General features: G+C 38.6%; 1 protein-coding gene across 1 annotated transcript in view; it reads right to left on the reverse strand.

The window, feature by feature from the left end:
* LOC137661900 (VPS10 domain-containing receptor SorCS1-like) overlaps positions 1–15,091 on the reverse strand; it is a 304,008-nt gene that overhangs the window by 101,592 nt on the left and 187,325 nt on the right. The window contains exon 5 of the mRNA XM_068397663.1: positions 850–923. Within this exon, the coding sequence (XP_068253764.1) occupies positions 850–923 (74 nt within the window). The remainder of the gene's footprint in view (positions 1–849; positions 924–15,091) is intronic.

A 15,091-nucleotide genomic window follows, 5' to 3' on the forward strand; every position in this document is an offset into this window, starting at 1 on the left:
CAGATTCTATGAAAACCACGTAGGCTATGATCCTAAGTGAATTTAGATATAAATTGTACAGCATAAGTTAATGCAGCAAAGAATTAAGCTTGCATGAGTGACAAAGAGCTATAATACTTCTTTACGGTAACTGACATCAAACTTGCAAATGTTTTGCCATTGCTGTAACCAACTGACATTCAAAGATTCAGCAAGAGGAACTTACACACGGCTGATCCATACAGCTTGAAATCTGACTGGAAATCTTGCACGGCTGCTTAGAAGCACTATTGCACAGTGATTCAAGCTCATAAAGAAGAACTCTGTGTGTGCGTAGTTCAATGGTCATTAGCTTGCTCACTTTCAGGGATTGAAGCAGGTCTTACAGAAGGTAAAAGCATAACACCAGCCACTGGAGGATGTCCACTGTTACCCATGGCAGAAATGCTAGTACCCTCAAAGACTCCACAACTCCAGTCTTTGGCCCTCACTGGCTGCAGGACCAGATTGATCCCTTCCTTGTATTTGGTGCAAAAGCAAACAACCTTATGCTGAACAGAGTCGCGTTTGAACTCAAAACGTTCACAGGAAACTGCAGAACTCTTCCCTCTCAAACCAATGGTTTCTTCAGAATATTATTCAGTATATTTCAGTTGTGCATCATCCTTAGATCAAAGACACCACTTTCAAGTACTTTATAAACAAATAACGGGAGGAATAATGCACTTTTCATACCAGTTCAAAGTTAATCTCAACAAATCAGCAATGCAGACTGCATTCAGTCATGTTGCCTTCAAGCCCCCATTTCAACATCTCTGTATGTACGGGGGAGCTGTGTCTAGGAAATGAGGAAGAGGTTTTTGCTCTTACCAGTAGAACCGGTTTGGTGCAACTCCCTCATGAAGAAGCAGCCATCTTCTGCCAAACTCCACTGAACTGAATAACTGGGGACAAAAGCAAACAGTTATGAATCACAGTAAAATACAAAGATAATAGAGAAATTAATCTGAAGAAACCTGTATCTTGGACTTCGACTTCCTCCAGTCTCAAAGAGACACATCTGGGGCAGCTGAAAAGTGTCCGTGGAGCCTTTTATTGGTAGAGGCAATACCGAGCTGCGTGACATGGGACACAACTGGTATTACCTGAGGGATCACTGTATGGATACACCCGATGATCTGCCATGACTGAAAACTCATCATCTAGTTCTTCGTGGCACTCTCAGATAACAAAATCATGCAGTATGGGAAAGCTGCCTTTTACTTTTATAAACTTGTGGTGAATACCAAGTGTATAGTATAACACAGCAGTTTGATAGCCTAGCTCTGACAACAGATATACAGACTTGCCTGCCTTTATATTATGTTGGAAGGTCGCTCGCTTTCCAGTTACCAGTAGCCATCCCTAGAGAGGTTGTTCAATCTGGCAGCAAAAAAGTGCTCTAACTTGTCCAGATTTCTCCTGCAGAACTGAATGAGTTTAAATAGCGCAAGTTACTTGTACCATGGAAACCCGTGGTTCTCACTTTGCTCCTGTCCTCCTGCAAACAACGTGACACCTTCTCCTAGTCTTGTTACACAAACAATATCCAAATACATCAACCATTTCAGAAAATCTTTCCATGATAATACCAAACCAGACTGAGAAAGGTCAGCAAAAAGGCATATTACAGATATTATAAGTACTTAGACATGTCTTTGTGGAATGATATACAAATGTTACTGTTACAGAACACTTACAAACAGCTGCTCTCCATAAATGCTGCCATCAGGTAATTCTCAGAAGGATAGTAGAGGGGAAGGGAGGATCACTTGGGTTCTGTCTTTCTTTTGCTTATTTAACTTCAAATTTCTCATGTGGAAGCACTGAGAAGCAGTCAGCCCTATACTTTTTTTGCAGATTCATCCCATTTGCCCTCCTTCCCTTGCTTGATAGACTTGATCAGTGCCCTTTTCTGGCAAGGAAGATGTTAGACCCTTTTTTGAACTGTGATCTGCCTTTTCCAGCCACCACTTTAGGGATCTTGCAGAAAATGCAAACAATCAAAATCTTTATGTGCAAACCCTGACCGATTTTTTTTTTTTTAACTAGTAGTGGCAGTGGATTGGCAGGGAAGAGAAAAATGGATGCCTGAGAGAATGACTGAGAAGGAGAGAGGCTGATTTAAAGCTTTTGGTTGATCAGAAAGATGATTTGAATGTATTTTAAGAATTATGAGACTGGGATGTAAGAAACCCCTGGAATCTACTTCCTAGCCTTCATGACATTCCCAGTGCAAACCCCTATATCCTTCAGTTTCCCTACTGTAAAACCTTGGAAGGACATGGAGAAACTAATTACAACAGCTTTTTGGTAATCAGTAGACTGTGTATACATTGACATCTACATTAAAATAGGAAACCCGGAAATTCGTATCTTTTTCTCATCTCCCTTTCTCTTAAACATTGTCAAAGAAGAGAAAGGGAAGAAGACACAGGGGATAGAAGATAATAAGGGTAAGAAAAGGAAAAACAGTTTAGCTTTGTGGATAGAAATGTATCCCCTTTTAAAACCTCAGTGGTGAGTCTGTTATTTTTCCTTAAGTAGAAGGTTCTAAATACATTTTTATTTGAAAATTTAAGGGACCCTAACTATAACTAAGGAAAACTTTCATTTTTGAAAATTAAAGAAAATATTTTGGGACATTTAACAATGACTTTTGTAATGTGGTTTGAGGTCATCTAATCAAGAACTTTACCATTACAGGAGGTATTTTTCCCTCTTCACATTCAAAATGCATTTCTAGACCTGCCTTTGTAATTGCAGCAAAACTAAAAACATAGTAACAATAAGCTACTGTCAATCTATCTCTTCGATGTCAATGTTTTCCCTTTCATGGCAAAGTAGTTTCTTTTGTGACGAGTAATATGTCTTTGATATACGAGTAATTTAAGTTTTAATAAAGTTCAGGGGACAAACTTATTAGCAGGGCCTGTTGTGATAGGAAAAAGGGTAATGGTTTTAAGCTAGAAGAGGGTAGATCTAGACATAAGGAAGAAATGTTTTACAGTGAAGGTTGTGAATGACTGGAACAGGTTGCCCACAGAGGAGGTAGATGCCCCATCCCTGGAAACATTCAGGGTCAGGCTAGATGAGGCGCTGAGCAACCTGATCTAGCTGAAGATGTCCTTGCTTGCTGCAGGGGGGCGTGGACTAGATGACCTTTAAAGGTCCCTTCCAAGCCAAACTGTCCTATGATTTTATGATCCTTTAATTAAGAACAGGGAGCAATCCAAACAACTCAGCAAACACCTCTGCTTCCAAACCAGAAATATATAGCATGTAAGCTCTCCAGGGACATTGATGTTCAGATGGCTGAAATCATCACAGTAAATCTTGCTTTCCCCCTTTTGTATCTCTCAGACTACTCACTCTCTAGTTTCCCTGAGCACAACTTTCAGCAGGTTACCCCCTCTCTGAATTTGCTGGTTATAGTAACAGTATCCTGAATGAATTAAACACAGCCTGCAAAAGCTTTCTCTATGCTTGTGTAGCATCCTCCTCCATGCCTGCAGTCCCATTTGGTTGAACAGCCTCACAGTCACAGCTTCCTTCTGGCTCTTTCAGCACAACTCTTCAGAGGGGCTGTTCACCTGGTGCATCTGACAACTCCCACAGCAGAGCAGAAGCTGTGCTGCTGCACAGCACACAGGGAGCCCTGCTCTCTCTTAGCATGTGCCCTGAATGAGACATGATTCTGGCAAAAAGTGGAGAAATGCAAGACTTGCTAAGGTTGTTTCAAGGGGAGGAAATGGATATAGCAGTTCTACTGTCAGGACTGGCCTCTCGGATTAGAAGAGAGTGCCCAGTGAGCTGGAGACAGCGCGTGAGAAAAGGCAACAGCTCTCAAAAGGAAATATCATCTGCCTGGGAACCCATGCCCAAAGCTCTCTTTGTCTTTGATCAGACACTTTACTAACCAGACTTTAGAAGGTTTTTCCTCCTTGGCCATAATCTCAGCACCAATCTTGGCCTTTACTGACTCACAGCAGCACAAGCAGCACTAACATATCTTTAGCAAAGGGGGAATTCCCCACCTTATGTGTCACCCCCACACGAAAAGAAAAAAAAAATCCTTTGCAGTGAGAATTTTTTCAGATATTTTATCCTAATTACCATTCATTTTAGACTGAAATTATTTAGTTGGACCAGAAAAAAAGAAATATTTGGAGGCTAGGGTTTTGTCAAGTATCAGTTATGATACAGCTGGGATTATTTTTCCCCATTTAGCAATTATAGTTCTTGTATGGATATTTTTTAAACCCAGCATCATATTTTGTTGTTATTATAAAAGTCCTCTCTCTCCTGGGACATCTTGTGGCAGATTCGTGCATGCAGTCCCTTCAGAGATGACATTTTATTTTCTTTGGCAAGCACTGCCGTCTGATGACAATTTTCATTATTAGACTGAAATTAGATAATGTTCTTTGCTACACTCCTTTTTCACCCACAAATAGAAAAGGAACCTATTACAATTTCAATGTATGTTTTCATCTGAGGGTCGAGTAGTGATCTGACATTTCTGTTTTCACTGAGACAAAACTGTTATGAAGTACAAATCTTGTATTGATCTCTCAGATTTGACCCTTGTTCATCAGGGAATAATTCTCTTCTTGCTTCCTCTTCTCTTGTATATTTATTTTTCTATGCAATACCTGAGTACTTAACAATCATTAACAGTCTGGTTTTGCTTTGTTTTGCTTTTTTAAATCCTAATATTCTGTGAAGTAGAAATTTACCACCTGCCTCTATTAGATGGGAAAACAGAAATGCAAGGGAAAAGAAAAGGCTGTCCCAAGGTTACAAATACCTTCTGAGGTTGAGCAGGGATTTAAATAAACCCTCTGAACCGCAAGACAATCCTCCAGCTATCGAAAGAGCCTTCTCACAACATGACACTACTGTCTTCTGGAGTAGGGAAAGCTGACATCTGAAAACTGAACTTCTTTCCTTATCTACATCAAACAATATCTGTATGCTACTCACCCTCTCTGTTATTTGTCTACCAACCTGTGTGAGAAGCATAAGAGCTGCTCATGTATTTCATAGTGATAGCACAAGCTTTATCTTAAAATGTTTTGGGATATCTGGGAAACAGCAGGATACATTTACCATGTAATCTTCTCTTTCCCTTCTAATTTCCTGATCTTTCCAGCATTACTTTTAGACTTGAGGGTTTGTTTTTTTTTCCATTTTGGGCTATATCCACTGACAACATTTTCAATTTGAGACAGTCAAAACATTCTTTAATACATAGATATTTTTAAAAACAAATTGTTAGTAAACTAAGGATAACTTTCCTATAATCCAATGAAAATGCAGAAGAAAAATAAAATATTTTAGAAATGTTTGTAGTTAAGAAAACAAAAGCATTTGATGAAGAGGAAGAAGATATATGTATAAATTCTTAGTGAAAGTAAAATATTTAACAGAAATTAGTCAAACCTGATTGGTTTATTTACTTTAGTTTGACACTTTGCACTATAAAAAACAACTAAATTCTGGAAAACGTAGAGAGAAAAAATGATGTTTTTCCAAATGTTTCACGACGAATAACTGAAATTGTATTTGACTCAACTGGTCTAGACTGCAACATCACTTCTAGAAAGGAAAGTGGACACTAGGAAAGAGGAAAAAGAACTCTACATTTTTCTTCACCTCTAGAAAATCTCTCCAAAGCAGAAAGCTCTCAAGGTCTTAGCTTCATAAAACCCTCTGGGTTTTTTTGATGGCTCTGGAAATATTCCGCCACACATCTTTCTTTGCCCTTCTGCCCTGTATTGCACAGAATGAACACTTGTATTGTTTCATAATCTACCCATGTGCTAGTTCACAGCTGTAGAAGAGCTCTGGCCCCTTCCGTCATTTGACTAGTTTGATTTTATTCTTCTCTGGTTCGCCCATGTATTGTACCTCCTCCACATCTTCCCTTCACTCAGATTTCTAAGATCTTTACAGTAGAAATTATCTGTTATAGCATGTGGTTGCACTACAGAAATATCGCTGGGGCTCTCAGTAGCTATTATAAATATAGGAAAATTGTAAGTGCAGATAAGTGTAAGGCAAAGTTTTCCCCATCATAGATATTCAGTAAAGGGTTCCACTATTTGGAATGGTGGAAATTAGATTAATTTCCCATATTATTTCTAATAGTTTTGGCTTTCATTCACAAAGCAGCACAGCAATACAGGAGTTTTGTACTTTGCTCTGGAACAAGGTGGCTACTGTTGGAAACCTTGGATAAGGCAAAACAATGGTTCTGCCATAAGATTTCCACTTTACATTGGCTTCAAAACCAGCTTTCAATAATTCACAGGACTCAGAAAACATTTAGATAACATTGATTCCATTCTTCTCATTGTTCATCAATGTCTTATGTTTTATAAGTCTCTGAACTGAAATACTATCACATTTGAACATCAGCAATAATATCAATGAAGTTGGTATTAACTTGTATGTTATATATTTAAAGCATATATATATATGTCTTATACATAGTTTAAATAACTGGACTACCAAAAAAGGATTCAGAAGGCAATCAGCTCCTTCGATAGTTCTTCCAATGGACATGTCTTAGTGAGCAATATCTCTAATAAATACTTACTGTAAAGAACGCATTCTACTCACCATTTTACAGATAAAGGTTGCATATCTCCACTGAAAAACTATAGAGAAACTTTAATGTGTAATATACAGACTCATCCTTAAAACACCTCTCCTAAGGGGATCGTGTGGGATTCACAAGTTCTGTAAAGCATCAGACCTTCACTCACTTTTATGGAGCTAAAACAAACGACACTAACTGCAGACTAATCTCTCTCTTTAATTTACTAGCAGTCTTATTTAGCTTTGTTTTTTTTTTATTAGTCTATATGCATTTTAAAAACTCCAAAACAAGTAGCTGAAATATGAGATTTGAATGCCTAATGTTCACTAGGCATCAGACAAATTTGATTCATTCTGATGTAATCACTGATGGTATGAGATTATGACCTACAGGACCCTGCTTGTCTATCTGGGTTTGACTGAATTACGAAGTTGAGATCTTCTGACATAACTCACATCTTTAGGACAAACAAAATGAGCTGTTAACAGTTTCATAAAGTATTGCATCTGGACACGCACTTTAATAAAACTGTACTGTGCACCACTTGTTTCCCTCACAAATACTGGATTTTCCCTGAGATTTTCCCAGCCAAAAATATGGCTCTCATGAGGCAGTTGAATTGTTTATTTGGATGTTGACCCTGATGGGTAAGAAAGCACGGCACCAACCAGATGTTGCTAGTAAATGCAAACTTGTCTTAAATAGAGCAGTCCCCATTCCTCCCCAGCTCCAACCACCTCTGTACTCCCCAGAGCCAGTGGGTAACTCTGCTACCTGCATACTCATCACACTCACCATACCAAAAACTTACATTCACAGTAATCTATACAACATCCAAGACGACAAATTTCCTCATTTAACATCTGACTTTGAAAGCAAGGTTACACCTATCAGCTACTGAGAATCTAAATGACCCACCAATTCTGACAAAATGCCATTTGAAGGGTCATATGCTAAGTCAAGACCTACCATCACCCTGTCTGTTCTCAAGAGATTAATTTTCCTAGCCAAAGCTTTCGGTCACATGTGGAGTCCCTTGTAGCTTCAGCTTCATTTTAATGCCTATATGAATTGCTGCAGATATGACTGACTCAGAGTGCCCATGATGTGTCATCATTCAGCATTTAAACTAATCGGATATTCTGATTAAATATTTGGTTCTGATGCTTCTTCATATACTGATCCTGAATCATGTGGTAGTTCCATGTGCTTCCTATGCTGATGAGGATATTCAATTTTACGCACTGATTTCATCTCGTGCAAAAAAACATTATGCACACGAAATTCAGAATCTGGCTAAAGAAAAGGTGATTTAAATTGCATGCTGGAAGTGACATGAGGAAAATACTTTGAGCAAGCTAGTAGTTCCCATTATTTTCCTTTTACTTAAGAAATTTCCAATAAACAAGTTATAATGGAATACAGCATGGAGTCTAAGCTTATATGTTGATTGGATTTACCAACTTTGGTATTCTTATATTCACAAAAGAAAAAGCTCTCCTTCTCTCACCTCTAGTTTCCATGGAAGCTCTACTCATTCTTCCTGGACACAGACCTGACCAAAGCAATTCAACTTACACTGCAGTATTGACCTAAAAAAATATATGTAACTGGAAAACTAGCTCAGAACATCTTCAAAAGCACTGGGTTTAATTCAAATTCACCTCTGTTTCCCTGAGAAGGTTCCTACTGGTCAATCCTCCTGATAGTTTCTTCACATCTGCTGACTTCTTGCCTTTTATACTTCCTGGTGTTTCTATGAGATGACTTGCTCATGGTGTTTCACCCTCACCCCTTCAAATAGAATTTATGCACACATAAAAATCCTTAAAACACCAGTGCACCTAAACCACAGATTTTGTACTGATGAACCATATAAAGATTTTTAGAAATCACCTTTTCCTCATCTTTGGTATCTTTTTTTTTTTAAATTTATCTCAATTTCACCAAAGAACACAGCATTCCAAAAGCATAGTTTAGCTTGAACTATAAACATAACAGGGTCAAACTGCATAAAGACAACGGTCTCTGAAGATGTACAATGCAACAATGTAATTTGAAATAAATACAGGCAAGTCCTTCTTATCCCCATTCATTTATACTGAATAAGTTTATTGCTGATAAATTGTACTTTACTACCACTGCAGGTGTATTTGAAGAAATTCTAGTATTCTACAAAGTTTCAGCCATTATTCACATTGTTCACAGGGGCATTATTCAAATGTTATTCAAATGTGGAAGACCATATTTAGAACTAATCTAAAACCTTCAGGAAAGCAAAGAGCAATAGGACAGACATCATATGGATTGCTTCAATTCAGTGATGCACTACTTGAATTTAAGTCTCTATCATTTCTTTTGCTTTCTATGCAGTCTGCAGAAAAGGATGGGGTTAGTGCACCAGGTAAGGACTTAAGATTGAACATGCTTATATAGGTATATACAGTAGTCCTTCATGATCTTTCAGAACCTTATCTCCTTGGATCTACCTGCTGGATAAAAAATTATCACAGTGGGAAAGAAGTTTACACAGTGGTGCTACACACATCCCAAACAGTGAGAAAGAATGAACAGGACCTAGAATGTACACATTCCCAACATGCATCCAGTGCAGCTTATTTAGGTATCAAACAAAGCACATTAAATTTGAAGAAATTACAGCACAGGGCATTTCTTCTTCAGAGCAGTCAAAGGCCGGGAGGTACGCTATTCCCTGAATCACACTATTCTTCATTTAGAAAAGCCATGGACTAGGTTTTTCTCTTCCAACACTGAATTTAATAGAATAGTATGTTCTGTATAAACAAAGGATCTGAAATCGTGCATGGTACTTCCTTGCTAGAATAGAGCATGACTCATGATCCAGGATACAAAAATGGGCTACAGGGCTGAAACTCATTTACTTCCCTGGTCTCTGATCTAATTGTAGGTTCCAGTGTTAAGATGCTTACATACTCTTGAAGCAATAAAGGTCATAGGACACTGCATAGCCTTTGAACATTTTAAGTTGCAGCAATGCATTAATCATGCCACACAGAAGCCATCAATACAGATATCCAATAATTGGTGTTTATTGAATGCTGATGGAAACACATCAGAGTGATAAAGCTTTCGTATACCTGCCTCACAGCCCATTCACATACCAGTGAGGTCTCTGTCGATGCTTTTGCTAATGAGCCACACAGTGCTGTCATGTAGACTCATTCAGTATGGTTGTAACACATCAATTTCTTTTGTGCGTGTTCATCAGATCAAAGCATCCTGGAGATGACCCTCAGCTTTCTTGCTACCTGTATTAGCATGATGTCTCCAGTGCATTCAACTCATATGCTAAAAAAGTGGCAGGAAAAACATTTTTACCAGCAGATATTTAAAGGAATCTGCCTGGCATATACATTTTAAATCCAGAAAGAACCACTAGTATCGTTAGACTGTTCTCCTCCTAACAGATGCTGGAGAATCTTTACCGCTAACTCAAGCAGTACAGAGTTACAGAATTATTCAGGCCAACAACTGATGGCTGAACTAGATTGTATCATTTGGAAAGACATCCAACCTCAGTTGGCTGGAGATATCCAACTCCACTTGGTACGTTGCCCTCAAGGTTAGTTCCCTTCTCTGTTAAAAAATACTCTCTCTGCATTAGGTAACAGGGTATCCTGCACTTGCTTTCGGTTGTGTTGTAAATTTACTAGGTAGGTTCATAAATGTTTAGATAACTACATTAAATAAATGCATTTTTTTTTTAAATGTGTATCATATTAGAATGAGAACAGAACAGAAAAGGCTTATCACAGCAGAATTTAGGGCAAACTGTCAGAGTTTTCATGCACATACGCATAGCTTGAAATTTAAAAATAAATTATTGTTTATCATTTGGATTATATTAAAACCTATGGCTCCAAGTGAATTTAGTATTGACAAGCACTTTGTATAATAAGAAACTGGAGACATTGGAGAGTACGGTCAAAACAAATGACAGAGAAGGGAGAGGTGAGTCATCTACAGAAGAGTGAAGGCATTTGCTCAACATAACAGAGATCAGTGGCAGACCTAGTGACATGGAGCACATTTCTTTATTCCTAATCCAATGAACTGTCCAACTCTGATGGAAAGGAAAAAAAAGTAATTTTTTTCATGGAAGTATGAAAACTGGAGGGAGTTATGCAGAGCACAGAAAATCTTGCAGAGAAACAACAGATCTACCCATAGCTTTTCCAGAGGATGATTCAAAGTGGCTAATGCTTACCACTCTAGAGAACATTTTTTTCCTCTCCATTAATTTTAGATGGGATTAGCCTCCCACAGCTACCATTAGCCCACGTGAATAGTCCTCTAAATGTTGTCAGCAGCGTGGAAAAAAACTCACCCCAAAATGATGTCGTTTGATGTTAATGGCATTTTTTTTAAAAAAACTATGATGCAATTTCTGATAAAATAAATCCGGACTTTATTCCCCCTTCTCTGGTCTGTGTAGGCAGTGACTGTTATCACTGAAACTGAGAAGGTGTAAATAGAAACAGAATAATTTAGGTTGAAAGGAACCTCTGGAGGTCCCTGGTCTGACTCTTTTCCAAGCAGGGTCATCCTCAAAGTTAGATCCTAACGCATTGAAATGAAAGGTTTTAGAATGATGAAGTGTGTCCAGTATAGTCTGTCACATCTTGAAGAGTGAATACCAGATACATCTATGGCAGATACTCTACTGTCAGACACAAGCATTAGACCAAACACATGGATAGATGGGGCTGAATGTACTTTTAAGACCTGGCCTGTTCTCTCACACAGACATCCTGTGGCCATACACATATCCTTATCTCTATTCTAAGCGGTTCCTCTGTCATCCCTGATATATGAACACCTTTCTCTTCCACCTGAATGCATGAGGAGTGGACCTCCTTTACCGTAGGAAACTGAAGCAGATGACATGGTTTGATGATAGAAGATATGCTGTCCCACAAGCAACAGAATCCTGATTTGCTGAACTTCAGCACTTTAGCTATACAGCCAAGTATCAGTCCCTAACTCATTGATCTGCGTGACACACACAGTAAATAAAGGTAGACAGATGGAATCAGACATTTGGAAAAGGCCAAAATGAAAAAAAAAAAGGGGGGGGGGGGAAAGAAAATTTAAACCTCTTCATTTACTAGTGCTATGTTGACAAAGCTCCTTTAGTCTGGAGAAGAGAGGAGAAGCAACAACAACTCCATTTTAAACCTGCTTTTTCAGCCTCTGTTGCTGCCTTTCAGTGCTTGAGTGCCTTTGCACATTTATTCCTGAGCTGGGCAATTACAATCCTGCATTTCGCCCATCTGACTTGTGTTTCCCAATTCCACCTATATTTCGTCTCTCCAAATAGCTCTGTTATTCATGGCTGATTACTTACCATTCCTCTGTGTGTCTGACCCATCTGAATAGCAGAAGATGTCTCCACATGAAGTAGAGGCTCTTACATCCCACCCTCTGATTACACAGCAAACCACTTCTGAAGATTACATAGTAATACATAAGCAATACTCCCATAAAATACAGCTCCTCATCCTGCAAAGCAAGCTGATTAAACCCACAAGAGCTGACATGTACAAGACCTCCAACAAGCTTTTGCCTCATAAGCAATGCTTTACTGTGTCTGAAGTTTCCTCCTGATTTGTAACTTCTCTTACACAGAAAACAGAGAAGCATGCAGTAGTTCTGCAATTATGTGGCAAGAATCAGCCATGTAACAACTGTACTTTCAGCCACAACAATGAATGCAATCATGAAGCAATTAGTGCAGGCGGCAGATGGTTTGCTGCTCTTTTTCTCTCAAGACTGGCAGGAAAAAGTCATGACTGAACAAGGGACTGGTCTGTCAGCAGTGGTAATTCAAGTCTGCTGCCCAAGGCAGAAACACATGGGAGAGATACGTGAACAAAACCAACCGAGTCACTGAAGCTTAATGAGTTATTGCTCGTCAGCTGAACCCCAGTAATTAACCACATTCACCCACACACAACACCCAGTAAACTGGGACACAAAATGACTTCAGTTAACACAGATTTCCCTACCATTGAGTAAATCTCTATTCAACCAAATAAAAAAAGTTCTGTAGTACTTATCATAGTGATAGACTCAGTGGGCTGTGAAGAGACTGTGGGATGATGCTATGTGACCCATTTCCTGTTCATTACAACTGAGCAATGATAGGCATGCACTAACTGTTGGCTTTGCCCTCATCAGTCCTGAATCAGAGGGACAACTTCCGAGAGCCAGAACAGTCCAGACCCAATGGGACTCCTCTCTCTCCAGCTCTTGCTCTATTCACCTCCTGCTTCTCCTGGTCCCACCTGCTGCAATGATAAGATGCAAATGGATGGCAACAATGACATGGCTTGCTAGAAGGATGTAAACCTGTTTTCTAGTTGATTCTCACCTTCCTCCTGACTGTCAGAAGCAAAATTAAATGACTGCAACAATCCTAACTGGTCAGAATCTAACTTACGGCTCCTATCAACAAAACCTTCACAGACTCTTCAGTCAGTGGCATCAAAGTCAGTGATATCAAAATGTAAATTCCTTACCATGCAGATATGTTTCCCTTGCTTCCTCGGCTGACTCTTAGTGTGCACATCGTGCCTGGAATCCAAGGAGTAATGGGTTCTCTTTCCTTAAATATGGCCTTAGTGTGAGATTGCAAAATGGCAAACTGCAGTGTCATTTGTTTCAAACTTACCCCACAGCTCCCATTACAATCATCTAAATACCTGCAGGACCTCTTAATTACTCTGAGAAAATTCTGCCTTTGTATGAAGGCAGAAACAAACATGAAACCAATGGGAGTCATTCACATGTAGCCACAGGCTGAACTTGACCCTGAGTTTGAGTTACACTTCATTTAGTCCAAACTGATTAATACTCTCTGCCTGTTGGTTACCCTCTATGGTTCTCGGCCAAAGCTTGTTGAAGTCAGGAACTGTATTCATTAGGCTTTAAAGCAGGAACTAGGCCCGTGACTCATACTCATACAGAGTACTTTCAAAACTTTATTTTAGAGTTAATTGATACAGATCTACAGACCTTGTGCTACATGATTTTTTTTCTTGCAACTACAGTATTGAATTACCAACAGTTACATGATTTGCTAATCAATGCCATAACATAAAGAAATTTTACTGTACAGCCTGCACCCTCTCACCCAAAAGACCCCATATACACATCTCCAACACCAACCCCAGAAATCCAGGTTAATGCACAAAAGGGCCCTTTGTTCTTATATCTGGATTGTTTTTTACGATTCTATAGAAGAAGAGTGGGAGTTTCTTATGGCATAGTGACAATACACTTGCTGGTAGCCATCTGCTATAAATTAGATGAGCATTAGGTGTATGGAGTCTAATTCAGAATTATTTCCTGAGCAGGCTGACAACCACAACAGCTGAAATTCTTTTTCTACTACATCCTAATTTTATTTGACAAATTTACCACTGAAAGTTTCGTTTACTCTCATGTAATAAATTTTCTGTTCTCAACACACAGTAACTTTCATTCCAAAGGGTCCTAAAAGTCACCAGACACCAAATTCTGTTCAGTTTCATATCAGTCCAGAGAATTCAACAGCCACAAGCGAAAGGAAACATTTTGACCTTCTCTAATTACATATGGAACACCCAGAAATAATTTAATCTGCACCTTCCTCTGGAACAGATTATAACCATAGTACACTCTACAAAATGCTGTGAAAGGAGTGAGGGAAAAATATTGCATGCAATTGACTCTACAGGAAGAATTAGGCAGGCAAGATGCACTTCCTGTAGCTGGGAAAGATTTACTGGCCTGGAAGGATACTGGACTGAATTTCTATTCCAAAAATTCCCATAAGATTGTTTTGTGACCTTAGCTACATATTTAGCTTCCTTATGACTTTATTTTTTCAGACTTACAGTAATACTAACAGCAAACCTAATTTAGGCTAAAGGAAAATTAGTTGTTTAATGTTTGTAAAATGAATTCAAACACACAGATGGAAAACACAGAATTCAAACTTTTATGTTGATATTTACATTAATGTATAACCTGAACAAGTCAGCCAATACTTTGATTATTGATTAGATTCAGATTCTCAGATTCATCACATGTAAAACAAAGAGAGACCATTAAATTACTTTGTATAAAGGCTTATAGGTTAGATGCCAAGATATTTCACTGTTTTACCCCTGTAGGGAGTTCAGCAAAATTGTTTTTGTCTGTTTTTGAGTTTTATTCAAAACCATCAAAATGTCAAGCTTTGAAATCTACCACTTCTCAGAGCAGTTTGCTCCAATGGCTAGTTACTTCACAGTTGAGTTTATCTGCCATTGACTCCTAGCCATCAGTTCTTGTTAGACGTTTTTTTTTTTTTGCTAGATCAAAATGCTTACTCCTATGTTTTGTCTTCCTCCATGGAGATATTTATGCACAATAATATAGTTTTCCTTCAATCTGCTT

Source organism: Nyctibius grandis, chromosome 4, assembly GCF_013368605.1.
Source record: "Nyctibius grandis isolate bNycGra1 chromosome 4, bNycGra1.pri, whole genome shotgun sequence".
In the NCBI taxonomy this organism is placed as follows: Eukaryota; Metazoa; Chordata; class Aves; order Nyctibiiformes; family Nyctibiidae; genus Nyctibius; species Nyctibius grandis.